Source organism: Xiphophorus maculatus, chromosome 12, assembly GCF_002775205.1.
Source record: "Xiphophorus maculatus strain JP 163 A chromosome 12, X_maculatus-5.0-male, whole genome shotgun sequence".
NCBI lineage: Eukaryota > Metazoa > Chordata > Actinopteri > Cyprinodontiformes > Poeciliidae > Xiphophorus > Xiphophorus maculatus.
In genome coordinates, this window is record NC_036454.1 from 1,401,669 (window position 1) to 1,428,297 (window position 26,629).

Consider the following 26,629-nt stretch of genomic DNA (forward strand, 5'->3'; position numbering starts at 1 on the left):
GAGGCATTAAAGTATTTCTGAATCTGCAGTGTTGATGACTAACGAGTCATTTTTTGTAATTTGGCCCTCTTCGCTCTCTGTAGGAAAGGGGGCGGGGCCAGCTGCTGCTCTGCCAGCCAATGAGAGTCGAGTCTGTTGGTCAGTTTATGTGTTTATTTATGAAAACAAATGAAGTCAGAAAATAAGGATCCTGTTTGAGTAATTACATCAATTATTAATCCACTTGATGGTTTTAGTCGGTTCCTCCTCTGCGCTGGGTTCTCCTCCGACCCGGTTCTGGTCTCTGTCTATCACACAGCTACTTACAGCTACTATACAGTGCTCAAACATACAGAAGTAACGTACGGCCGGAGTGCATGCAGATACATAAAATCACTTTTTTCTTCCTTTTTCTTATAAAATACAAAAATTAACTATCAGCATCGAAGCTCCACCATCAACTAAAAACAAAGGGGGGGGGAGGGTTACTGTGGCAACGGGCTGTCCGGTGGGGGCGCCGCTGCTGATCCGTCTCCATGACGACCACACTGCCAAGGAAGGCTGCGAACTTTGGTTCAATATTTTAAAAAATAAAAACAATAAAAATCCAACTGAACTGTACACAGACGGGCTGCAGGGGGCGCTGCAGGGCTCAGCCAATCAGAGACTCAGGGCCCACAGAAACTCCTGCCCATCTCCTTCCTGATTGGCTGTTACTCTACATGATCAGTTCCGTCACATGTGCAGCAGAAGGCGGCGTTCTCCTTCCTGTGACCTGGCGCCGACCCAGAGTCCGGTTCATGAGCCACCGACGCCAGAACCAGAACCGACCGCTGAGGCCCGATTCTGGTGGAACTGGTGGTACCGCCTCCCGTCTGATCCTTAAAAAACATTGAGAAGCTCCTCGGGTCGGATCAGAACCTTTAGTCTCCGGGGCAGGGACCGGGCCTCCTGCGGTTCTGGACTCGGACGGAGAGGGTTCAGAGTTCGGACCGGACAGCGGCAAAAACATCATATACTGAGAACTTTAGAAGACACAAACGGGTCAGCACACGACCGGAAAACCCAAACAGAAGAAAAAAGGAAATGTAGTGTTAGGAATCTGCCTTGTTGGGTTACCGTGGCGACGGCGGCGCCCGGACCCACAGGGTTCTGGTGAGAGGCCCGGCGGAGAACCAACTGGATCTGGTTCTGTTCAGGAGAACCGTGGAGCCCGAGGACCAGAAGGGTTGGAGAGAGATGAGCTTCTCCTGCGGCGCTGCCTGCTGGCCGCGCCCAGAACCGCTGCTGCACCAACAGTCCTTCAGAACCATGGGGTTCTGCTGGCCCGGCCCGCTGCCCAGCCAATCAGATCGCTGCTCTTCTTCCTCTGGTAGCCCCGCCCCCTTCCCATCCATATCTCCCATGATGCTTGACGGATGACTCTGGAATGTGTTCTGAGGTCAGGGGTCACTGCCGGCCACCCTGGAGGAAGAGGAGGAGGAAGATGATGCCCAGGTGTCCTCCACTCTTCGTCCTCCTCTTCCTCGGCCTGTCCGTGTTTCTCCAACGAAAACAGGAACACTAGGAGCTAAAAAACATGTCGGCCTATTTACATACAGTCTCCGTGTGTGTGTGTGTGTGTGTGTGTGTGTGTGTGAGAGCAGTCCTGTCTGTGTGAACTGAACCGTGTTCTCAGTCTGTGTCGGAGGAAGAGGAGGAGCCCGTCGAGGAGCTGTCATCAGACGAGGAAGAGGAGCTGCCACTCAGGCGACTGGCCCCGCCCCCAGAGGCTCCGCCCCCAGCTGCCTTTTCTGGAAGAGAGAGAGAGGGAGGGAGTTAAAGATGGCGTCCTGATCATGTGACCTTTGACCTCCCCCTACAGCGACCGGTTGATTTGCAGGGCAGGGTGTGTTTGGGGTTTCCAGAGGGCAAAGGGCGTTTCCCTGGAGACTCATCAGGACTTTTTATTTTAACAACAGAACAGGTTTCAGCCCAGCGGGTCATCCCGAGCGTTTATGAAAGGTCACTGCCGGGCCTTGACCCGGCGACCTTAGAGGTCAGAGCAATCAGAGCTCCCTTGGCTGGAGCTGACTGACGTGGACAGAGCCTGAGCGCTCACTGCGGTCTGAACCTGGCCTGCCGGGCCGATGCTTCGCTCACCGATCAGGGAGAAGGAAACCGCTTGACGACCACGCTGCTGGCCGCCGCCTTACGCTCCTGTTGTCCAGTGAGGGCGGGGCTTTGAGAAACCAAAGTGTTTCCCATGATGCCCTGGGAAGGCTTTAGTAGGAGGTGGTGAGCAACGGCCAGTTGGTCCCCAGACCGCTACAGGACTTGGTGGAGCGAGTGGAGCTGGCGCCCCCTGGTGGAGTATTAAGTCTCTGCTTCCATCTTTTTTTTTCTCGAATCGCGTGGCTCAGCCTCATTTTAAAAAACCTACAGTTGACGTAATTTTCCTCAGCAGGTTTCACTGACTAACTAGTTTCTCTGTGTAAACAGCCCGTTGCTATGGCGACAAGCGCAGTACTCACGCAGCAGCTTCCTCTGCTTCTTCTGCAGGCAGGACTTGACGTAGCGCTCCAGCTCGCGCAGCGTGGAGGGTTTGAGCGTCTCGAAGTCGATCTCGATCTCGTCGGGGTTCGAGTCCCTCAGCGACGGCTCCCTGGACTGGATGATGTGGACGACCCGGCCCAGCTTCTCCCCCGGCAGCCGGTTGATGTCCAGGCTCAGCTGCCGCTTCTCGTCGTACGACATCGGCAGGGACGACTCCTCGCCGTCGTCGCCGTTGGCCGATCCGCCGCCTGACGTCTTGTTGGCTTTCTTCGGTTGCCTGGAAACAGAGAACGGACGCGGTGGGCCCAGGAAGCTGCATCATGGCTGCAGGAGGGTGAAAGGTCAGGCGGCTCGTACCTGGTGGGCGGTACCGTGCTGTTGGCTTTCCTGGCTGGTGCTTTCTTCTGATTGGCTGGCTTGGGTTGCTGAGCGGCAGCCTTGGGTTTCTTCTCTTCTTCTATCTTGGCTTTGTTCCCTTTGTCCTTGTCTTTCTTCTTCTCTTTGTCCTTCTTCTCTTTCTTCTTCTTTGGCTTGCTGACAGGCGCCTGCGACAGCACGGCCAGCTGCTCGTGCACGGCCTTCAGCTGAAGGGACACACTGACAATCAACCCGCCGCTCGCAGACACGCCCACAGCAACGTACGGCTACGCAAATGTGATTCAGACAAAAGGAGAAGGAAACCAGAATGTTCTTGACCTGTGATTGGTCGGCAGCACCAACCTGCTCCTGTAGCTCGGCCAGTCGGGTGGCTCGCTCCTCCTCGGAGTCCGACGATTCGTCGGAGGAGGAGTTGTTGCTGCTGTCGGAGGAGGCGGTGCTTTTACTGACCACCGGCGTGGTGGACGGGACCGACACCTCCAGGCCCTCGTCTGGGATCTTAGCAAAGCGCATCTCGAACACGTCCTGCGCAGAGAGACAGGGTGGGGTCAGGGCGGCGGCGGGCGGCCAGGCAGGGCGCCGGCGCGCTGACCTACCTGCAGCTTGCGGGCCATGGCCACCACCTCGTGGTCGGGGGGGTTGTACTTGTAGCAGTTGGAGAACATTAACCTGACGTCCGTGGCAAAGCTCTGTGGGTCGCTGTATTCTCCTTTGTCCATTTTTTTCTGCAGACACACAAACGCATCACCGTCAGCGCTACAAGCTCCGCCCCCAGCCGGCAGCTGATTGGCTGCTGGTTTTTGTGCCATTAATACAGATCTACAGAAACACCAGAAGAACTGAAGGTATGGCAGGCCATCTTATCATAAAAACAGGGTTTATCTGTAACCATATTCCTAAATACGAGTTTAACAAAAGATTACAATCTGTCTCGCCTGAATCAAACTTTTAGACTAAAGAAAAATTCAACATGTCTCCTGTTGTATTCATCACATCAGTTATTACAACTACAAACAATTTACAAACTACACATTTAAGACTGCTGCAGAAATCTGAAAAGATTGTTTTGATTTTCTGCCAAGACAAAGTATTAAACTATGTGATCTGAACCAACATGGAGCTCCTCGCCGAGCGGCTAGCGGCACCGCGGCTAGTCAAGCGTTAGCTAGCTAGCTGCTGCTCCTGCTGCAACCAGCAGCTCAAACTACAACAGGATGGCAGACCTTCATAATAAAAACCTTCTCCAGATAGGAGGCGAGAACAAGTGAACCCAGATGGACCATGTGATCCAGAACCAGAATCGGGTCTCCGGTTCTGGTTCTGGCTGAGCCCGGTGGTCGCCGTGTTTCTGAGGAAGCTAAAGGCTAAAAGACAGGAAGTCTGAGAAAACGACCAGATAATCAAGTTACTGGGAAACAAACAGCAGGAAACAGAAAAACCTTCAAAATAAAATCATTTCTGGTTTTAATAAATAAAGCATCAGAAAGGTTTCAGTCGTTTATCCACAACAGAGACAGGAAGTGATTCCAGAGTAAAAATCACTCTGTGGTTTATCCTGAACACACGATAAACTCCCAACACTCTGGTCCTGGTCCCAGAACCAGAACCAGGACCAGGACAGTGAGGACAGAGATGTCTCTTGCCTGACTGTGCGGTTCTGACCCAGCTGGACCAGGCTGAACTGGGCCTTACCCGGACGGTGCTGAGGTCCATGGGGTGCTTGATGATGTCATGATAGTCGTGCAGCTCCAGCGCCTCGGCGTCCACCGGCTTGTAGAAGGGCCAGGCGTAGGCGGCGTGCTTCTTGGACAGCATCTCCTTCAAGATGGCGTCGCAGTGCTTCATCTGCTCCCCCAGCTTGCCGCCCTTCCTGGCGCCTGCCCCCGCCCCACCCAGCGCCGCCTCGCCCCCCGCCCCCTCCTCCACCGTCTCGCGGCGGGTCTTGGCGGGCCGGGCAGCGGCCTCTCGGCGGGAGGAGGCCAGCTTGGCCGGCTTGGCGTCCTGGGCGGACGGGGAGTCGGCGCGGCCGGCGGAGATGGCCGACGTGGTCGGGGTTGTGGTGTCCGCTTTCCTCTTCACACCCTTCTTCTGCTGGACACACACACACACACACACATGAGCGCCAACGCTTGGAGCGCTGTTGATTCTGACTCGCATAAATGATTCATCGGATGTTTCCAGCGTCGTTTCAGCCGCCATGTTTGCTTCTCTTTCACATTTTGGTTCACTTTTAAAACCTAAAGTTTGACTTCTTCATGTTTGACTCCAAGTCTGAACATTTTAGGAATAAATGGTGTTTTAATACAAGAATCTCCATTTCTTGGAGTTGCTGTTGGATTTGTATAGAAATGCATAAATGTTTTGACATAATAAAGAGTTTGCAGGGGTTAAACACAACCCACATATGGAGGCCTTAGTTCTTGACGCAGCTGTCGCAGGTTCGATTCCTGGCCTGATGACCTTTGCCACATGTCTTCCCCTTCTCTTATTACCCACTTTCCTGTCAATTAACTATCAAATAAAGGAAACTAGAGCCAATAAAACCTTTAAAAAAACATCATGTCACTGCAGAATGTTTGATTACTGATTTACTCAGATACAGATTTGACTTTGGATCTTCAAAACCCCAGTCAGCTGGTTGTCAGATTCTATTCATATCAAAATTTTTAAAATTTGTATTTTTATTAAACGTGTAATCATTAATACTTGGATGTGTTTTTATGTTTATTTCTTAACTTGTTGAAGGGTTGTGTTTTTGGGTGGAAACTTTTCTGTTATTTAATTTCTCATCTGAATTTTAATTGTGCAAACTGAACTGACAGGAAGTCGTTTCAGGTGAAGCCGTTACCTTGACGACTGGTTGTGCAGAGGGCATCATGGCCGCCGGGGGCTGCGTGGCGGGTACAGGTGTGGGCGTGGTTGAGATGACAGGAGTCTGGGTGGGGGAGGGGGACGGGTACGAGGGAGGCGGGGAGGCGGAGGACTCGGCCTGCTGACTCACTGAGGGCGAGAGACAGAGAGAGAGAACAATTACAATTGTAAGACAATTACCACAACAGAAACGTACAAATAAAATATACATTTGTAAAAATGGAAAAATACAGACTTTAGATCTTTCCTAAAAAACATTAATAATCCCTCAGCTAGGCCTGTCACGATAACAAATTTTGCTGAGCGATTAATTGTCTCAAAAATTATTGCGATAAACAATAATATTGTCTGAAGACCTTTTTACACTGATTTAATATAAATGACATAATAATGATGTGATTTCCTGCTAAAGATAGATACACTTTATTTTCAAAAGAATATTTAACACTGGAGCTGATAAACTGTAGTGGAAAAATTACAATAAGGTCACACCTGCTAGTTGTATTGCTATATGTTATTCTAAGTTCCTGTATATTCCCACCAAGTTAAACTATTTTGGTTACATGTACAAGGTTGGACGTTGTTTTCCAGCTGCATGGGAACCAGTCTGTTTCCAGGCTTGGGATCCTTTATCCCTTTGTATAAAACTCATGTGTTTCTCTGCCTGGCAGCTTTTCATCCAGACCTGCTTCATTACTGATTGTCTCTGTATTCTGCTCAATATATGAATAAACCTGACTGAGTGATTTCACCTGAACGGTGATTGGAAATAGGTTTTTTTCCACGACATAAACAAAATAAACAAAAACAAAATGGATTCTCAGTCTCCATTAACAAAAAACTCACTTGATAAAAACTAAACAACATAAAGCCAAAGTGGAAATAAATACTGCATTCAACCAAAAGATTATGAAGTCTGTATATTATGTTGCCCTTCAGTAATAATTAGATTTAAATAGAGAAGATGGGCACATCGACTACCTGATGCAATAGTTCACACTACATGATTTTTTGCTCCTATTTTTCCCCTTATGGCAATCTTAGAAGTTGGTCTTCCTAAGATTGTGTGGTGTGTTAGGATAGATCTTCGTTGCCGCTCCGATCTAAATCAGGGGTTTTTCCCAACTGGGAGCTTTAACTACACCTGTTGAATGTGACAGGTAGCCAATCAGAAAGCTCGGATTCCCTTCCATGTTTTCTGAGGGGAAATTACGGAGGGGAATCCCAAACGTTTATTCAACATGCAAAGAATATAGAAATGACAAGAGGAGGAGTTGGAGCGAAATTACTACTGCAGTTGATAAACCCGGTAACTTTTCAGCTGTTCTTCGTTAACGTGACGTAAACAGGTTATAATGATTTTTATTCAGTCAGGACTTTACGCTGACACTAGCCACATGCATTGCAGGTAGATTGTAGTAAAGCATTGATTAATGCCTGGTTTTAAAATTAGTTCACTGAACTTGTAGCCATTATTTTGTGCCCATTGTTGGACACCACACGGCAGGAACGAACCCGATCGAACCGTTATACCTAGGATTTCTGTCGGCTAATGTGTGGCCTGTCAGGTTTTAAAAATGGACCGACAATCGGCTGACAGCTCTAAGATCGTGTCTCTGCGCTGAGCTTTACACTGAGGAAATGAGGTCAGAGGTCAGTGGAGAGCACCGGAGTTGAGCCTTTTTTCATTCAGTGTCATCAACAGAAAGAGAAAAAGGTCAGAAGAGACGATAATGCCGATAATTAAAATGACGTCAATAGTTTTATCAAACGATTAATTGATTTATCGTTTATCTCGACAGGCCTAGCATCAACATTGTAATCTTTTCCCTCTGCTTCCATCATTCATTATTAATAAAACCATTCTGATTGTTTTCTACTGCAAGGAGTCAGGTGAACTACAGCTCAGCAAGAATTAGGTTTGAAATGTCTCTGTCACACACCCGACACCTCAGCAAGCTAAATGTGCAGTGCTAGCAGCGTTAGCTGTGCTAGCAGTCAGAGTTTCCCCCAGTAAACCTGCTCAGCCGGCGCCGAGGCGTCGGCCATGTTTTTATACTAAAACATGTTAAAGTGACAGAAAATGTAAAAATATTACTGGGTTATTAAATGTTACTGGAAAACATCTCCAGTGAAACAATATTTAAACCACAACTAGTATCAAAAACAACAAATAAAACTAGAAAATTCCTGAAGAAATTTAACCGGGGCCTGCCAAAGTGTGCCCGTCGGTTTGGACCCAGCGTTCTGATGCTACAAATTAGCATCAATGCTAAAGAAAGCTGCAATCATATGAATACAATGACAAGAATGTTTACTAACATTGACTTGCACCATTCAGTAGGATAAAGTAAGTGTATCAGCTAAAATTAGCAAAAATGCTAATGTTAGCGTGATTGCTGTCAGTAGCATGTGGGACATCACTAGGATGTTTTCTATAATGGACTTACTCCATTCAGTAGACTAAACATGGCTAATAAGTCAAATAAATAGCTAATAGCTTATATAAGCTAAAATGCTAATGCTAATGAACTGCCTTGCTGCGCAAGGCAGTTCCCTGACCTGAGAGAAAAAGATAATGCAGAATAATATTATTGCACCGCCTGCGGCGGTGCACTAACCTCAGGGGCATGTTGAGGCTTTTATTTTGAAATTTTTGTTAAGCTTAATTTCAAAGGTCCAAACTAATCCCATGTCTAATAGTCATTGGGTTAAATCAGTTATTTATTGCTCAAAAGAGCAATTACCTAATGTAAGATTTCTCAAGGCTTTTATTTTGAAATTTTTGTTAAGCTTCATTTCAAAGTGCCAAACTAATCCCATGTGTAGCAATTGCTGGGTTAAATCAGTTATTTATTGCTCAAAAGAGCAATTATCTGATGTAAAAATTGTCAAGGCTTTTATTTTGAAATTTTTGTTAAGCTTAATTTTAAATTGCCACACTAATCCCATGTGTAACAGTGCTTTGGATAAAAAAAGTCACATAAAGCCAAAAAGAGCAATTATCTGATGTAAAAATATTCAAGGCTTTTATTTTGAAATTTTCAGTATGCTTCATTTCAAAGAGCTAAACTAATCCCATGTGTAACAATGGTTGGGTAAAATCAGTTATAAAAAGCCCAAAACACAAGTAGTTCTAAAGGCCAGCTCAGTCCTCCTCTGTAGTAACTGACAGTTCCACCATGTTGTAGTTCTGACATTCAGCTCAGACCTCTTTTGTAGGCACTCAGTGTCCGCCATGTTGTAGTTCTAACCTTCAGTCATTGTAGTTCTAAAGAGCAGCTCAGAGAGGCAGACTAAATTCTATGTCTATTTTGAGTCTAACTGACACTGTTTTGTGTCAGTTAGACTTTTGTTTTGAGTTAAATTTGGCTCGTTTTTTGTTAATTATGTCGCCACAGTTACTCGAAATGCCAACAAAAGTAATAGCTCCCCTCACGGGATTGAGCCTCACGTTTTGATATATATATTGTGAGGGGGCATGCAGCGGTACGAGCCGCATTAACGGTAGTAGGAAGCGGCAGTTATTTTGAGGTGTAGAACAATAGGTGCCTGCCATGCAATGCATAGGGATTACATCCCTATGCATTGCTATGGGCAGGCCCCAATAAATTAATTAAGATGAATATCAATTATTTTCACTTCTGTTTAATCCAAATTAAGTCAGCGGCTCCATGAGGCCCCCAGGGGCCATAAATGATCATATTAACACAAACCACAGATACATAAATGTAACATTTATTTATTGAGATGAGCAATGCTGCTGAATTTGATTTAATGGTTTCAGCATAAATAGATTAAAATATTTTAAATTGTTTAACATTTAAATGTAAGATTTTAAGGAGCTGTTTACTTTGTAAAAGTTCAGACAATATTCATAGTTGGATTATTTTGTTACCATAGCAACAATCTTATGCTGTGAGTTTAATCTTTGACTTTGAGCTGTTTGTTCATAAATACAAATGAATAAACTGTAATTATAACTGATTGTTTTCAGGTTGGCCAGTTAATCTACTCTCTCTCTCCCAGATTAAATCAACCCAGAAGCTGTTAGAGGTGCTGATGGTTTTAGCAGCAAGAGGGGCCCCTAGGTCAGATTCTGCCCCAGGCCTCATGCAGCCTGGGACCGGCCCTGCAGGATGAGTTCAATCTGCTGCACTGAGATTTAATTTAATGCTAATGTGGCTTTAGTAGCTCTAACATTTCTATCTGTTGAGTTTTAATAAGAGCCACAGAAACTGTTTTGGTTGCTCCAGTTTATGGACGAGTTTCTCTGATCTCTGGACTCATTAACTCTGTCTGACTAAATGGACAAAACATCTGATATGGTTTGATGCATCGTAACCGGAAAAATATTACTAAAAAAAATATATACAAACAGCGTGATGCATGACTATGAGGCAAACGTGAAGCTCCTCACTGGCTGAACCTGCATGATGAGGTTAGCGCTGGTTAGTTAACCGCTAATGCGCCAACCAACCAGGACACAGACATGAACTGTACAGGGCAGACAGCGCCACACGCTGGGCAGCTGTTGAGACGGAAACGACCCACATAATTCGTTGTTCACAAATATGAATCATTCTCAGCACTCCATCAACGCTTCACTGGAAGCCACTTCAAGTGATTCCTGCGGTTCATGTAGAGCTAACACAACCAGAGCTAACACAACCAGAGCTAACACAACCAGAGCTAACACAACCAGAGCTAACACAGTGGGTTAGCTCTGGTGGGTTAGAAATTAATAATAAAAAATGCTTAATTTTTTTTTTATTATTATTATTTTCTTAAAAATATAAACAAGCAACACTTAGCCTGGTAGGGGGGCTAGTAAAGCATGGCAGGCCGCCAGGCTTATAATACAATGCAGAGCTGGATGTTTCGGTCCAGCAGCATCACCACGTCCCCCTGTCTGACCTGTGGTGGCCGGCGGCTGCTTGCTCTTGTTCTTCACTTTGGGCGCCGGCGGAAGCAGGGCGACCTCCTCCTGGGGCATCTGAGCCACTTTCTGCAGGAAGATCTTCTCCAGGGCCTGAGCCATCAGGACGATGTCGTCTGTGGGCTGCAGAGACAAGCCAAGGGGTCAGCGTATGGCCAGTAGGGGGCGCCGCTCCCTCCATCCGGCCAGCAGGGGGCGCCACTCCCTACCTTATTGTAGATGTAGCAGTTGGTAAACATGGTGTTGAAGTCCTGCATGGCCTCGCTGGCACTCCAGTAGTAGTTGTTCTCCAGACGCTTCTTGATGGTTCCCATGTCCATGGGGTTCTTGATCACCTTATGGTAGTCCTGCAGACAGAGAGGGTCAGCGGCGGCGTGTGGGGGTCGCAGGGCCGTCGTCACGGCGATGACCTACCCAGAGACACAGCTTGATGGCGTCCACTGGCTGGTAGAAAGGCCAGGCGAACTGATGCTTCCACAGAGTCTTTACCACAACGTTCTGCATGTACTGGAGCTGGTTGGTCTTCCTAATGGATGGATGAGAGAGAGGGGGATGAGAGACAGAGACAGAGACAGAGAGAGACAGAGATCAACCCCCTCCTACCTGCCAGGCTTGTTGGGGTTGGACACCTCAGGTGGGGGCGGGTTGGTGATTGGGGGGGGGCTGGCGGGCGCAGCCTCGGGGGCGTCCGACATGGTGGACGATGCAGCAATGCACCTTGGGACAGCAGCGTCTGGCCTGGAGGTGAGAAAACGCGGCTCACAGGTGTGTGTGTGTGCGAGGCGCTCAGATGTGTGTTCAGTTGAGGAGCTTCAGCTCAGAGGACGCCCCAGAGACACTGAGTCCCATCACACGACCTGCAACACACACACACACACACACAGTTAGGCCCGCCTCCTGGTGACATCAGCAACACCTCCAGATCACAGAAAGTCTCTGTATGGCAAACCATTTCATCATAACATCAGCTTCACAATTGACATTACTTTATGACATGCTGATGACTGAAGAGTTTCTAGTAAAAATTAGGACATTTCTATCAAGATGTACGGAAGCTTCAGCATGTCTACAATGAACTTCAGATAAATGATTAAATTATGACTAGTCAAAGTAAAATTAGGACATTTTACTTTCTGTTCTGACTGGTCATAACTGTTCTTATCAGACCAAATTGGTACAAATTAACTTGTAGATATCTTGAAAGTAAATCATGACTCAGCAGAAGTTAGATTTCTAAAAGTGTAAGTTTGACTCTGGAATCTTTTTAAGATTTCTGCAAATGAATGACCACATCTGGGATATTTTTAATCTAGATACTTTTTCCTGCAGGTATCAGTCAGTGACATCACTGATACCTGGAATAATTCATCTGTCAGAACCTCTCAGGGTTACGCAGCAATTTGCAGATGTCTACAGTAAGTTCTCCCATAATGCAGTGCTCTTCCTACACTCAGGTATCGTCTGAGTATTTAATGCAGGCAGCTGTTTGGGCAGCACCAGGGGCCTTACGCACAATTTATCAATTCAGATATCGGAACTGTAGATTTGATCAGTTATTATAATCCGTCTGGATCATCCGGAGCCAGAGAGCGTTTCTGTCAAAGCTCATTTTTACACAGACAACCTGGTCAGTGAACGCATCACAGAATGAGCAGCAGGCCGGACCGGACCTCAGAACCTGACCAGATCGGACCAAACACACCCACTGCTGCTGGAATACAGGAATCTGCGAGGACTGGGTCAGAACCAGAACCAGCAGCATTTCTAATTGAGCTGCTCAGGTTGGTTCTGATTGCACCTGCTGAGGTCAGAACCCGACTCGGTCAGAACCGGGCTTTTACTGTTCTGCTCATTTAAAATAAAGCTTCAGATTCAAACACTGGGTGTTTTCAGAACAGATGTGTTCAGATCAGAACCGCTTCTGGTTGCCACGGCAACACATAGATATAAAAACATGGGAACCCAGTTCTGATCTGATCGACCCAAATCTGGTACTGAAACCCACAGACACCATCCAGAGGTCACAGCTGGCCGGAAAGATCGGCCCGGCCCAACACTGGAGAACCGATGTGCCGTCAGATCGTCACACGCTTAGCATGAACTGACGGCTGTATCTGTCAGACAATTATACGCCGTCATCACCATACGATCTTATTTCATCAGAAACATAGAATCATGACGTAGATCGTTACACACTTTGCTATTAACAGCTGTGTGACATCCTGACTTAGTGGTTTAGTAGGTTAATGAGTTTTATACGGACGTGTGTCGTAATTGACTGCAGCTTAAGCTAGTCTCTGCTTTAAATACATTTTGAAACCACGACAATGCACCTTGCTCTGGTCCGGCCAATCAGGGGAGACGCCGGGTTCAGCGGCCAATCAGGGGAGACGCCAGGTTCAGCGGCCAATCAGGGGAGACGCCGGGTTCAGCGGCCAATCAGGGGAGACTTGTCTCAGGTTTCTCAGAACCTCAGAAGGAGCCAAACACCCACAATCTGCTGCTGGAACTCTGGGAGCGTCACCATGTTTACTAGAAAGGTGAATAATTCAGGACAACCGGATCCGACCAGACCATCTGCTTATGGGTCAATCTTAAATCCAGATGAACAGCTCTGTCCATCCACAGGAGGTTCTGGTAGAACCAAACCCTGTTTATGCGTGGCTTGGTTTGACTTAGAAGAGGAACCCCTCTGATGTTCAGAACCAGAACCAACGGCCCATTTGTCCCAAAACACTCAATCCTTTCCTCCACTCAGAACCATGGTTCAGGATCATGTTCTAATGTGGAAGTTCTGATCCAAACCCAAACCGCTCCACACTCTGTCAGACCTGGAAACTAAAGACGCATCTAGTTTATCAGAACCACTCACTTATCAGAACCATTTATTCTCTCCCACATCTTCCACTTACAAACAGAATCATTCAGAACCAGAACCGAGCTCAGCCCAAACTAGAAGCTCAATCAGGACATCTTAATGCAAAAAAAACTGAAACCCGCCTGCCAGGTACCGACACAAACCAGTATACCAGATCTCCAGGTACCGACAGAGAGTCCAACTGGACCTTCAGGTACCGGCAGAGAGTCCAACTGTATCTCCAGGTACCGATCCAAACCAGCATACCAGACCTCCAGTACCGACCCAGGCTGTTCCCGGGAGTCCAGCTGCCTGCACGCTTCTGCCGTTATCCCGCTAATGGTAGCTAACAGCTAGCGCCCTCTACACCGCAGACATCCAAGCAAACAGCGGCTCCACCCGCTCCTCTTCCCTCAGCCGTGCAGGTGTTCTGCTAACTGCAGCCCATGATGTTGCAATGGGTGTCGCAGGGTCTCGGTTCTGCTCGTTCTTTGGACCGAAACATCCTCCTACCGAGCCAGAAAAGATGGCGGGCAAGCCTCAGCTAATGGCTTGCTGCTAGCAGACCGAGCGCTGCTCCTTACCGGAGAGCTGTAGGCAGACCCATGGGGCGGTGGACGGATTAGGACTGTGTATGTTAACAACCACGTGGACTTTTTATGGGTTAAGAGAGTCTTTGTCACCGGGCCTTTTGGGTCAGAACTCGAATCTTTGCGGATGTTCCCGCTCCGTGCCGCTAGTCTCTTAGCATGCTAGCTTATTAGCCGTTAGCTGAGCTTTGTCTGAAGGCGCCGAGCGGCCAGCAGCCTTCGACACCACGGCCCGTACCATCCGCACCTTCCGCCCTTTAACCCCGGCACCAGAACCCTCACAGCCGTGTTTACTTTGTATTTTCGGCGCTCCGGTGGTCCAGCGGCGGATCCAGAAGCTCCTCTGCTGGATTTTTATTTAACAGCCAAGTAGCATAATAGATGAGTTATCAGCTGTCCACACTGTGCGCATGCGCTGTGCAAAACTGCATCATGCGTGTTGTTGTGAATTAATTGGCCAGGGGCATGGAGGAGACACTGTGATTGGCTGTGAAGTTTTAATTACGTATGATTTGTTGCTATGCTTTTGATTGGTCAGTAATTTGCCTGAAGTGCTGTGGTTAGCTACTAGTATAGCTGGGCTGCCGTGATTGGCTGGCTAATGTTTCTGGCTTTAGAGAGGCGCTGTGAACCAAACTACATTTCCCAGCATGCAGCATCGGATAGCCTGGGATTCTCCACTGCAGAGATCAGATTCATTTAATCGATCCTAGTTTGTTTTGAACACATCAAATAAAATAATAGCTCTTTAATGAATACACTAGAATTCATAAGAAGAAATAGATGCATTTCCTAAATAAAACAGTTATTATTCACATATTTTCTCTAATTATTACAACTCAAACAGTTGTAGTAATAAACTGTTAATATTATTTATTATTATATATTTAGGTTTCATTTAATAATTATGTTTAGTGCTTTTCACTTATTTACTGTCAATTATGATGTACAACCATGACAATCTCAAAGCTCAAATAATACCTGAACTTTGACCCCAAATCTCATAGGAGCTGAAGAGAATTTAAAGAGGAGCAGCAAAACCCAAGGAGGTGAATTAGCAGAGCTAGCTAACAGCTGATGGTTTCATCCCGGACATGTTGCCGTGGAAAATCATTTCAGCTGCTTGGAAGTTGAGCTGTTAGCATGACGGATACGAACAGTCTACAGTCAGAAGCTTCTTCAGGTTTGTTGCAACGCTGACTGTTGCTGAAGATCCTTCCTGTCCACAGCATCACCATCCACACCGACTCTTTGAAGGTTCCTGGTGGATGAAGGTTCTGACCGGGTTCTGATGAAGAGGTTTCCCGCTCTCCACCAACCATCGTTACTCCAGAACCCAGAGGGACACGGCTGAATAACGAGTCACACACGAGATTCTCAGGTCGACTCAAAGAAACCTGAGCATCAACAAGCTTTATTATCATCATCAGAGAGTATAGTCATCATCATCTTCATCAGTCCTGTTGCTATGGGCCTGTGTGCTGGACTGCAGAAGGCTGTCGACATGCAGCAGAGCCAAGCAGACGGACAGGTGGACAGACAGGAGCAGAGGTAGGCAGGTGGGCAGGAAGTGAGGTAGAGGGAGATGGTTTGAAGGACAAATAAAAGATCAGAGGTAGACAGACAGAGTCAAGGTTGAAAAGTGGAACAAGTGAATAAATATGTGACCAAACAGGAAGAACCCAGGTGGAGACAGACGGGTGGAGACAGACGGGTGGAGACAGACAGGTGAACAGGGAGGTAGACGGAGAGGTGGAGCCAGGTAGCTATTGTTTTATTTACAGACAGGTAGGCAGATGCATTAGGATGCTTATTGGCTGTCTTCCGTAGGCTCCTCCCCCCTCATATCTGTGTCAGCCAATCCCCTGTGAGGGGGGGCGGGCTCTGCAGGCTGAGGGGAGGGGTGTGAGGAGGAGGAAGAGGAGGACAGGGAGGAGGACAGGGAGAGGGGCAGGTTTGGGGGCTGTTCAGTCTGTTGCCTTTCCTCCCTATCTGCCTCCCCCCCCATCAGCCCCTCCTCCTCCGGCCCCCCCTCTCCTCCCCGGGAGCCGGCGAACTGCAGGTGAGGAAGGTGGGCCTCCTTCTCCTTCTCCCCTGCCGCCTCCCTCTCACGGCGCTCCGTGTAGACCGGCGCCTCCAGGCTGAGGTAGGAGGCGCTGAGCTGCCGCAAGTCCAGCTCGAAGGGGCTGCCACCGGGCCGCTCTCCTCCTGCTCCTCCTGCTCCTCCTGCTCCTCCTGCTCCTCCTCTCTTCCCCTTACGGGGATGGGATGATGCAGAGGAGGGCAAGCCATCAGGGAGGAGCGACTGGATCTTTGGGAGCCAGCGCTTACGAACTCTGCGGGCGTTTGTGCACATGTCAGCGGCAATGACGTTCATCTCACTTTCCTTGAAGTTGGGAGCAAAGTTCTGACAGTACACTGAGGAAGAGGAGGAGGGAGAGGATGAAGAGGAGGGAGAGGAGCTTCAGTGTGTGATGAAGGCAAATCATCAGTTTGTTGCCGACATTCTTACGTTTGACCGTGTTCAACACTCGGTTGTCCAGAGGTTTCCGACTCGGATCGTTGGTGGACGAGCGAATCCCTGTTCCGCAGCTATTGGCCAGGGTGTTTCTATGGAGACCAAAATAAGCCAATCAGAGGGAGTTTATGTGAGAATAAGATGGCGTCTAATGGATCTGCAGGAATATTAAAACACAAAGACAAAATTTCTCTGAGAAACAGAAACAACAAAGATGAGACAAAACCCTCATGAACTGGTCCTGGTCCCGGTTCTAGGTCTGGGTCTGGTTCTGGTCCTGGTCCTGGTTCTAGGTCTGGTCCTGGTTCTGGTCCCGGTTCTGGTTCGGGTCCTGGTCCTTTTTCTGGTCCTGGTCCTGGTCCTGGTTCTGGTCCTGGTCCTTTTTCTGGTCCTGGTTCTGGTCCCGGTTCTGGTTCTGGTCCTGGTTCTAGGTCTGGTCCTGGTCCTGGTCCTTTTTCTGGTCCTGGTCCTGGTCCTGGTCCTGGTCCTGGTTCTGGTCCTGGTCCTGGTCCTGGTCCTGGTTCTGGTCCTGGTCCTGGTCCTGGTCCTGGTCCTTTTTCTGGTCCTGGTCCTGGTTCTGGTCCTGGTCCTTTTCTGGTCCTGGTCCTGGTCCTGGTCCTTTTTCTGGTCCTGGTTCTGGTCCTGGTCCTTTTTCTGGTCCTGGTTCTAGGTCTGGTCCTGGTCCTGGTCCTTTTTCTGGTCCTGGTCCTGGTCCTGGTTCTGGTTCTGGTCCTGGTCCTGGTCCTTTTTCTGGTCCTGGTCCTGGTCCTGGTCCTGGTCCTTTTTCTGGTCCTGGTCCTGGTCCTGGTCCTGGTCCTGGTTCTGGTTCTGGTCCTGGTCCTGGTCCTGGTCCTGGTTCTGGTCCTGGTCCTGGTCCTGGTTCTGGTCCTGGTTCTTACCTGTCGAAGAAAGTGGCCAACAGCCTCCGTAGCAGCACCTTGTGTTTGACTCCGGCACAAAGGTGGCAGTTCATCAGCTGACCTCTGGTCATGAACACACCTGAACCTGAAGGTACCAGAAGATGTCGACGAGTCACATGACGCGCTGACTTCCTTATGATGCTGTTACCATGACAACGCACCTGCCACCAGCTCCACCTTCTCTCCAGGATCTCCCTCGGCGTAGAGCGACGGATGGCACCGGTAGCCGATTTGGCTGATCAGGCTGGCGGGCAGCGCCATGTTGTCCCGGCCAACCAGAACGCAGGGCCGGCGCTCGTTAGCCAATGGGAGGGGCAGCAGCTCCAGCTTTTCTTGAACTAGACCGTTAAAGTCAGGAGGGGAGAGGAAACACAAGACACCTAAATATTTACCAAGAACCCTAAAGGTCCGGGGCCCCGAGTCTACGAGTCTACGGCTCTAAAGGTCCGGGGCCCCGAGTCTACGGCTCTAAAGGTCCGGGGCCCCGAGTCTACGAGTCTACGGCTCTAAAGGTCCGGGGCCCCGAGTCTACGGCTCTAAAGGTCCGGGGCCCCGAGTCTACGGCTCTAAAGGTCCGGGGCCCCGAGTCTACGGCTCTAAAGGTCCGGGGCCCCGAGTCTACGACTCTAAAGGTCCGGGGCCCCTGGAGTCTCTTCTAGATGGCCCCGTCACCTGATCAGCTGGTCTTGAAAGACAGCAGAGACACAAAATATCCAAATGTGACCAGAGAACCAGATGACCCAGCTGGTTCCGGACCCGGTGGCGCCATCTGGTTCCGGACCCAGTGGTGCCAGCTGGTTCCGGACCGGGCCCATGAACTCACTGTAGGGGTTTCCAGTGTGACCATAGATGTGCTGGTACAGCCCCGGATGAACTGCGTTGCCATAGTAATCCTCCTCCAGCTCCTCCTCGGTCGGCGGTTGGGAGGGAGGCGAGTCCGCGGGGACGCTGGACCCTCCTGGACTGGAGCGCCCGGCGCCGGCCAGCAGGTAGGACTGCAGCCCCGGAACCAGACCGCCTCCTGCGCTCAGGTAGCACAGAGCGCCGCTCCTGGAGGACTGCAGCTCCACGTCCGCTCTGACGGAGACACAGCGACATGGTGAGTACTGATGCTAAAGAGCTAACTGCACTAAAACACCAATCATAAAATGTAGCTCTGCTGGTGCTCAGCATTAAGTGGACGCTAACGCTAGAGAAGCGCACCAACGCTAACGCTAGAGAAGCGCACCAACCTAGCATTTAGTGGACGCTAACGCTAAAATGCGCCATCTTCAACCAGGAGTCATTAGCACAGCACGTCAGAACATGGAATCTGGTTTTGATAGGGTCAGATTTGTTCTTACTGGAAGAATATGATGAGCTCTTTTCATTAGAAATATTGAAAATTACTTCAAAGTGCAGTTTAAATAGAATGGAAAAATTAGTGACAGAATTTAAACCAAGTTTGAAAGCTAAAGCCAATCAGATCAACTGAAATGTTGGATTCACTTCTTTGTCCTTCAAACCGAAAAATAAACTATTTTGTTCTTGGTTATGTTTGCACATATTCTCCTGTCCTACTGATTGATTGTTTTCTTGAAATAAATCAAATTAATTATTTCTGCCCTGAGACACAAAATTAATTTTGACATTTTGATGTTCTGTAATGACGTTAGATATTCTACTTATTATTGGTATGTATTTATATCAGCATCCGGCTGATTCTTCATATCTCTTTAATCACCAGGTGGAAATTAGCACCAGAGCTACCGGACCGGTAGAACGATGCATCTTTCCTTTCAGCTTCATGTATTTTGTACTTTGTCCCCATTTTAAAGAAATAAATCGTAAATATTTATGGTTACTTCTTCTTCTCTACTGTCATTTTTATTTTTTTACAGTATGTTTCTTGTTTTAAATAAAGTTATTGGAAAACAAGAGATAATGAGATGAGAAAATAAAACTGCTGAGTAAACAAAACTTCAAAATAAAAGCATGAATGTAAACGTCTCACTACAGTGTCAATAAGCAAAACTTCAGCACAGATATTGAACTTCATTACAAAGTTTACAAAACAAGTAAATTAACCCTCTATGGCATGGCGTTGCCCTCAGGCAACAAACCACATAGCTGTACCTCACATTGCTCCTTTATTTTATTTTTTGGGGGGCATGATTTTTGACATATTTTTGTCCAAAAAAAAGTTTTTTTATGAATATAGTTTTTGTTTGATTTGTATTTCATTTCTCATAATCAGTGTAGACAATCTTGGTGTTCTAGACCAATGTTACCCTGAGGCAACAAACCCAAATCTGGGTCCAGGAGGTGTCAGAGTCCGATTTTATGATTGACATGTAATTAGGGACCACCAAGCTCCCAAAGAATGCAGGAAAATATTTCTTCCCCACAAAAATAAAAAGTCATGCCATAGAGGGTTAGTTATTTGAAATGTATCTGGACAAATTCATTGTCATTCATTTTTGTTACTATATTTTGTCTTCCTGCTTCAGTCTTTGGGTTTTTATCTTTCTTGTCAGGCAGTGGTGGGCACACCTGCATTAATGCGCTAATAGCAAAGCTAACTTTTTGTTTAGTCCTTTTTGCTAACTTTGAAAACATTTATTGCACTATCTTTAGCAAAAAGGGCTAAACAAAAAGTTAGTTTTGCTATTAGCGCGTTAATGCAGGTGTGCCCACCACTGCCTGACAAGAAAGATAAAAACCCAAAGACTGAAGCAGGAAGACAAAATATAGCAACAAAAATGAGCTCAGAAATCTTCAACTAATGATCAAGTCGATCCGGTTCGGGCCGGTCCGGTTCGGTACTGCATCTGTGTCCATTAAAAAGCAGCCCATAAACCGTACAGCACTATTCCTGGGCCCACTTCGTTAGGTCCATATGGGACAAAGGTCTGCTGGCGTCACGGCGCAGTCCAATGATTGGAGGACAGAAAGCGAGGCGTACGCGTCCGACGCCATGTTGGCGGTCTGAGATTAACTGAGAAGAACCTCGCTGCAGCAAACAGGAAGGGGCGGGACGGATCTCTGTCAGTCTCAGACCTTATTTGGAAATGGGACCATTGCACTCCAGAAGTGAAGGGGGCGCTATTTCCTATATTATTTTTAATATAGGAAATATTTTCTTTTTATTTTCTTTTGAAATCTGTGATATATCTTCTCTCAGCATGTTTTTGAACTTCTCTCTTTTATTTACTTCAGTTCAGCTCACAGTTTTTAACAAATTCTGTAGCTTTCTGTGAACTTCTAAATCTGCTCCTTAGTCACATCTTTTCAATCCTGATACTGCCTCTAGTGGCGTGGGGTGGTAACACAACTAATATAATTACATTACTAAATCAGAATACCACAACATCTTTATTATTTATTAATTTTTCATTTCCTTTAGGAAGTAGAGCTAATTAAATGACATAAACAAAATCTGAAAGTGATTCCAGTTTCACTTGATGACCAACCTGTTGAAACTGTGGTAAATATTAAATTCCTCGGGTCGTTCCTGGACAGTCAGCTCAACCTTGCTGAAAACTCTGGCTATATTTTTAAGAACTATTCTGAGAGACTCTGTCTTTTAAAGAGACCCAGTGATCTTTGGGTTACCCGACTAGAGGTTGTGTAGAAGACAATGTTGAGAGTTTTAACTTTTCATCTCATTGGCTGGTTTGGTCACATGAGCTGCATAATAACAAAGTTTTTAAAATACTTTCAATGGCAGGTAAAACGACTTTGTCTCAATTGTTTTGCTGAAAGAACATGAAAAATGGCTGGAATATTTTAGTAGATAGTATCCACCTTCCTTTTTCATCAGATTGAACCTCTGAGCTCATGAAGGCGTTACTGTTTCCCTCTGGTAAATATATAGAACATCTATTAGAAGTAATTTATTAAAAGTGCAATAATTATTCTTAACCAAATAAATGATAACATTTACCTGTAGCATGCTAAGTGTTTTACTCTATAAAAAGTAAAGAATGTTGATATTGTGATTCTATGAATGGTTTTTAATGTTTTAGAGTTGAAGGAAAATGTCCACCTTGATAGATTAAATAGTTTCATCTTATTTTTTCCTATACATAAGACTCTACCAACAAAAAATGTCTTACAATAACATATATGGCACCACATAAGCAAAAATGGAAATTTTTGTTTGTATCTGTTTTACAACCCTGGTTGTAACAACCTGATTTGTTATTCTTCTGTGTATCTAATTAATTTGTTCGTTATTGCAAATAGTATTTTTTTCATAGTTGGTCATGTTGTTTTTCATGTCTCCTTATTTAATGTGTTCCTCCTATAATTGATGGAGATATATAGATATTATTTATAATATATAAAGGTCTTTTCTATGTCATTTTAATTAGCTCTACATCCTTAAAAAATGTAACAAATATGGTGTTTTATAATTTATCTTTTACAGTGCCAGTAATACCAGAATTAATAATAAATAATAAAGACTGGAGATCCAGTGGTATTCTGATTTAGTAATGTAATTATATTAGTTGTGTTACCACCCCACGCCTCTAGAGGCAGTATCAGGCCCGAATAGATGCGACTAAGGAGCAGATTTAGAAGTTCACAGAAAGCTCCAGAATTTGTTAAAAACTGTGAGCTGAACTGAAGTAAATAGAAGAGAGAAGCTGAAAAACATTTCTCACCTGGCCTCCTGTGCTCCTCCGCTCTCCTCGGCCGGAGGCGTGTCGGATCTCTCCTGCTTGATCCTGCTGACAGCCAGCAGCAGCTCCTCCGGGCTCAGAGACGGCTGGTCAGGACTGACCTCCTGCAGCTGGGGGGCGCTGTGCTGCTGCTGCGCCACGGGGGCATCAACCCCCCCCAGCTCGTCTGCTGAAGTCGTCTGTTTTATATTAATACATAAAGGGAGGAAGTGAGACGATGACGATGCTCAACAATCTGCCTCAGAGCTGCTACTGCAGTTACACCAACATCCACCAGAGGGAGCTGTCTGCCATGGAGTAATGAGAAAATGTTTCCAATCATATGTGAACAGCAGATTCACCCAGCAGATGGCAGCAGGGTCAACAGACCAGAGTTACCAAAGGTCACATGACCTGATTTAACTTTCATGTAAAATAATTCAAAACCGTCTGGAAGGAAGTCCAGCAGGTTTGGTCCAAACCGGGTCATCCACAAAAGCAGGACCCAGACACCGCAGCAGATCTAAAACCAACCGGCCTAGTCAAAGTCCAGGCCTCAGCATGTAACGCTATGGTGGGATCTCCAGGCTAAACTTCCTCCACAACAATGTGGGAGTTACTGCTGCTCAAAGTGGGTGCACAAACTTATGGGGTGTACATAGTTTTTAAGTGTTAAATAAATAAATGACGTAATGTTGATGTGATGCAGTTCCTGGTGTTCACCTGAGAGTCGCAGCACAGAGGAGAGGATGAGGAGGACGCCTTCATCATCATCAGCTCCATGCCTCGCTCCACGATGTTCTGGATCTGCAGGTAGCCGGCGGTGTACATGAGCACCAGCTGCTCGCTGGCGGCCATGCTGAGCCGTCCGGTGTAGCAGAACGACAGGATCTGCTGGAAACACGCCGGCGTCACCGACGACGGAAGCTCAAAGACGGCCTGGGAGGAGGACGGTGAGGAAGAGGAGGAGGAGGGGTCGGCCACAGAGCTGAAGAGGTCTCTGAAGTAGAGCGAGGAGGCCGCCAGGACGGCCCGGTGCGCCTTGAAGGCCTGTCCCTGGACCAGGATGGAGACGTCGCAGTAGTGGCCCAGCAGCCGCTGCTCGTTCAGGCTGCCCAACACGCTGCTGCCGAAGTCTGGGATCTCCACCTGCAGCAGCCCCTCCGCCATGATGGATGCCGCGCTCTGCAGGACAGGAAACTGGAGCAGGGGTCAACACCGGGTGTGGCTAAGTGTCAGGAATGCTGCATAAGAGTCCTGACAAAGGTTTCAGATCCATGAGGTCAGAGCCCAGGAAGGTTCAGGAGGTTGAGGAGCCGGCAGCAGGTCTGGTGGGATGCAGGAGGATCCTATGAAGAACTGTGAACAAGCTGAAAGACAGAAGAAGAAGAAGAGAACTAGTCATCACATTTCCTTCCTTCACCAGTGAATAAATGAAACCAGCAGACTCTGCCGTCAGGCACTAAAAGTTACAATAAAACACTTTAAATACATGGAGCCACCATAATCATTTCTGATGTTCCTGGTATATTGATGATTCATCATGGACGATGGGAAACCTGATCCTCTAGCTCCTCGGGAGCCTCTGGCCTCCAGGTCCAACTCCTAATGCCTGGTTCACACGGCGAGACCTTAAACACCTGAGAGACCCCCCACCTGGAGATAAAAGCTCTCAGCTACAACAAGTTTGGTTGTACAGTGTGTTATGGAGCCACACTGCCAGAGCAACACATTAACCCATTTCACTCACCAGCATCCAGATATCAGACAGGAAATCTCTCACAACCTCTTGAGACCATCGTGAGCTCAGAGTAAACAAACATGGCTGATTATTGGGAAGAAGAAGCAATGGCTTCTTCCCAATAATTGGTGAACTATGGTAGACAGAGACAAAATAAAAAGTCGTCTCCGAGATCCACCAGACTTCCTGGTATGCCATGGTTGTTGTTTTGTTTTCTGCGTGTTGGATTCCCCACAGTGTTTCTGTTGCTTTCTGATTGGCCACATGTCACATTCATCAGGCTAAGACAAGCCAACATGTTGACTATCCTTGATTTTAGATGGGTGCGGTCCGAGGTCCTTCCTAGCAGACCAGAACACTCTGAACACATGACAGGAAGACCTCCTGAGATTATCTCTGGAGTTATCACGGTAATTAGAGTATGTTTAAGATCATCGGAAGGGAAAAATCGGACAAAAATCATAGAACCCTTGCTGTGCGGCCCAGGCATCAACTCAACACATGGTTTCTGGTGATCCCATCTTATGTGTTAAATTTAAATTTTGCTGTGTGAAGCAGGTGATTGAGAGTCAGGTAGCAGGTTCCTTCTTGGTTGATCTTTAAATAAACTCCTCAGCTGGGAGATCTGAGGGGATCTGAATGACTACAGAAACAGCTCAAGTTTTATGCTCACTGATCCACCGAATCAGAATCCACAGCAAGGATTCAGTTCCTCTGGTATCCAAGAGAGGACCTGAAGTGATTGAACCTCCACAGCAGACCTTTTAGACAGCTACAAGAACCCTGGGATCCCCAAGGAAACTCCAACCTTGATGGGCCACAAGGTAGTCTGCCTCTGGTGAGAAAAACAAGGGAATGGCCAGTACCACACCTTACCAGCCATCAGGTACCCTGCTGGCAGAATAGCTGCAAGCCACTGGTATCAAAACTGGAAAGCACCATGCAACAGCTGTAGCATGCCAGTCCAACATCCTGACAGTATGCCAAGAGTAAGGAGGGAGGTCAAAACACCAGAAATCCTGGAGTACAGCAGGAAGTGCAGGAGAAGGACCAGGAGGTACCCTCATAGAGAAACAAAGAAACAAGCTGCATGACACAGAGGCGCTGATATCAAGAAGTTCTACCAGAAACCAGGCTGGTCTGAAATGAAGGACAATGCAGAAGCACTGGTCATTGCAGCAGCAGGACAGGTAGAGGCCAGGTTCTACCAGAAGAGACAGAAACCAGAGGCTGCTATGCAAAGACACCCTGAAACAGCCCAGCACCTACCAGCTGGGTGCCAGGTGCTGCCTGTAGGGAGCCCTCAGCCAGGTGGATTATGGCGACACCTCCTGGATAACGCTAAGGTCCTCTGGGACTGCCAGACCCATAAACAGGTTATGTCCAACCAGCTGGACCTAATAGTGATGGACATTGTGAGAACATCAGGAAGGAGGAGGAATTGGTTGGTTCAGAGGGACCCTGAATCCGGACACCCAGGTCCAGACATACTTCTGAATGTACTTCAGTCATGAGTGCTGAAATACCAACTTTACAGCGATTTAAATCTAAATCTGCTCCAGGAGTTCTGTCTAGTTCTGTCTCAGAAAGTTGGACTTTAACCAACCAAGACACCAACGACCCCAGCAGAAAAGTGTTGTGGATGCCAGAGGGACGTCCCCGGTTGGCTGGGCGGTCCTCCCTTACTTCAGTCCAGACTGAGCAGACCTCACTCAGGCTCCCCGCGGTTCCAAGCCGGACTCACCTGGTCCTGCAGAGTTCTGGTCAACGTTCTGGTAGTCCAGCAGACGGATGAGGACGTAGAGATAGACGGGTGGCAGGGAGACAGCAGTGTAAACACAGAGACAGGGTGACAAAGAGACAGATGAGTTAAAAGACAACTCATCCGTCCCAGAGACAAGCAGACTGCTCCTTCCTCACCTCCTTCTGCTCCCCTTCCTCCTCTCCGTCTCCATGTAGCAGGCAGGACGGCTGGCAGGCTGGGAGAGGTTTTCTTCTTCTCCTCCGCTCAGTCAATGCATCGTCTGGTGTGTCACAGGAGGGGAGGAAGAGGAGGGGGGAGGCAGGGATACAGCAGACAGCCGAGGAGGAAGAGGAGGAGGAGGAGGAGTCATCTGAGGACAAGCAGGGAGCTAATGCGGCTAACTGCCCTGCAGAGGCTGAGAGACATCGCAGCTCGCCGCTGCAGAGACCCAAACACTGCAAGGTTGACAATCAACCGGAAACACATGCCGAACACACACACACACACACAACACAACACATGTCGTCTCACAGAGATCAGCGCACGTGTGTGCGTGTCTCAGTGTGTGTGTGGGTGTGTGTGAGTGTGGCATGACTTGGCCAAATGCACAGCGCTGCATTGCAGTGCCGAGGCTGAGTTGGCATGCCGAGTACATAGCGTGCATACTGCGCCTGTGTGCCAGCCACACACCCCGAACACACACACACACACACACACACACACACACACACACACACACACACCTCAGTTTCTAACACGAGACATCCTGTCTGAGGGTCTGAATCTAAACGTCTCAGTAGCATCAAGGAGACGGACAGTAGAGGCTTAATGAGGACTCTTACTGTAGGTGTGTGTGTGTGCGTGTGTGTTGCTCTATAGCTTCCTGCTGACGACATTGTTTCACATGAGGA

The 26,629-nt window shown here is 47.5% G+C and overlaps 2 protein-coding genes across 9 annotated transcripts; both read right to left on the reverse strand.

The window, feature by feature from the left end:
- Positions 1-139: 139 nt before the first annotated feature.
- LOC102224116 (bromodomain-containing protein 3-like) lies at positions 140-14,584 on the reverse strand. 7 transcript variants are annotated; one of them, XR_002753570.1, is made up of 13 exons: positions 14,444-14,584; positions 11,306-11,559; positions 11,117-11,228; positions 10,912-11,049; positions 10,681-10,825; positions 5,741-5,892; positions 4,585-4,983; positions 3,489-3,617; positions 3,211-3,417; positions 2,872-3,098; positions 2,493-2,791; positions 1,099-1,772; positions 140-1,004 (listed from the first exon to the last, which is right to left on the reverse strand). XR_002753570.1 is itself a non-coding variant. In XM_023343394.1 (12 exons), exons 2-12 carry the CDS (start codon positions 11,395-11,397, stop codon positions 1,654-1,656), a joined length of 2,019 nt encoding a protein of 672 aa, XP_023199162.1. In that variant the 5' UTR covers positions 11,398-11,559; positions 14,444-14,584; the 3' UTR covers positions 140-1,653. The 7 variants fall into 7 exon arrangements, 6 of the variants coding, with proteins under 6 accessions (XP_023199162.1, XP_023199167.1, XP_023199165.1 ...); XM_023343394.1 differs by having other exon boundaries at positions 140-1,772; XM_023343399.1 differs by having other exon boundaries at positions 140-1,772; positions 3,235-3,417; positions 4,585-4,980; positions 14,444-14,583.
- A 961-nt stretch (positions 14,585-15,545) lies between these two features.
- On the reverse strand, positions 15,546-26,356 carry LOC102233043 (nucleus accumbens-associated protein 2-like). Of its 2 annotated transcripts, XM_023344106.1 has the most exons (9): positions 25,895-26,356; positions 25,719-25,746; positions 22,957-23,603; positions 22,237-22,433; positions 18,411-18,664; positions 17,749-17,925; positions 17,567-17,672; positions 16,662-16,759; positions 15,546-16,567 (listed from the first exon to the last, which is right to left on the reverse strand). In XM_023344106.1, the coding sequence occupies exons 3-9, from the start codon at positions 23,401-23,403 to the stop codon at positions 15,960-15,962; spliced, it is 1,887 nt and encodes a 628-aa protein (XP_023199874.1). In that variant the 5' UTR covers positions 23,404-23,603; positions 25,719-25,746; positions 25,895-26,356; the 3' UTR covers positions 15,546-15,959. The 2 variants fall into 2 exon arrangements, with proteins under 2 accessions (XP_023199874.1, XP_023199875.1); XM_023344107.1 differs by lacking the exon at positions 25,719-25,746.
- Between the last annotated feature and the right edge of the window lie 273 nt (positions 26,357-26,629).

Coding starts and splice junctions, on each gene's coding strand:
- LOC102224116 (XM_023343394.1), bottom strand. CDS start 11,397: ATGTCGGACGCCCCCGAGGCTGCGCCCGCCAGCCCCCCCCCAATCACC. Junction 3,418..3,488: donor CCATGGCCCGCAAGCTGCAG/GTAGGTCAGCGC, acceptor CTCTCTGCGCAG/GACGTGTTCGAGATGCGCTT. Junction 2,792..2,871: donor AGCACGGTACCGCCCACCAG/GTACGAGCCGCC, acceptor CTCTGTTTCCAG/GCAACCGAAGAAAGCCAACA.
- LOC102233043 (XM_023344107.1), bottom strand. CDS start 23,403: ATGGCGGAGGGGCTGCTGCAGGTGGAGATCCCAGACTTCGGCAGCAGC. Junction 22,434..22,956: donor CTCTGTGCTGCGACTCTCAG/GTGAACACCAGG, acceptor AATATAAAACAG/ACGACTTCAGCAGACGAGCT. Junction 17,926..18,410: donor TCACACTGGAAACCCCTACA/GTGAGTTCATGG, acceptor TTAACGGTCTAG/TTCAAGAAAAGCTGGAGCTG.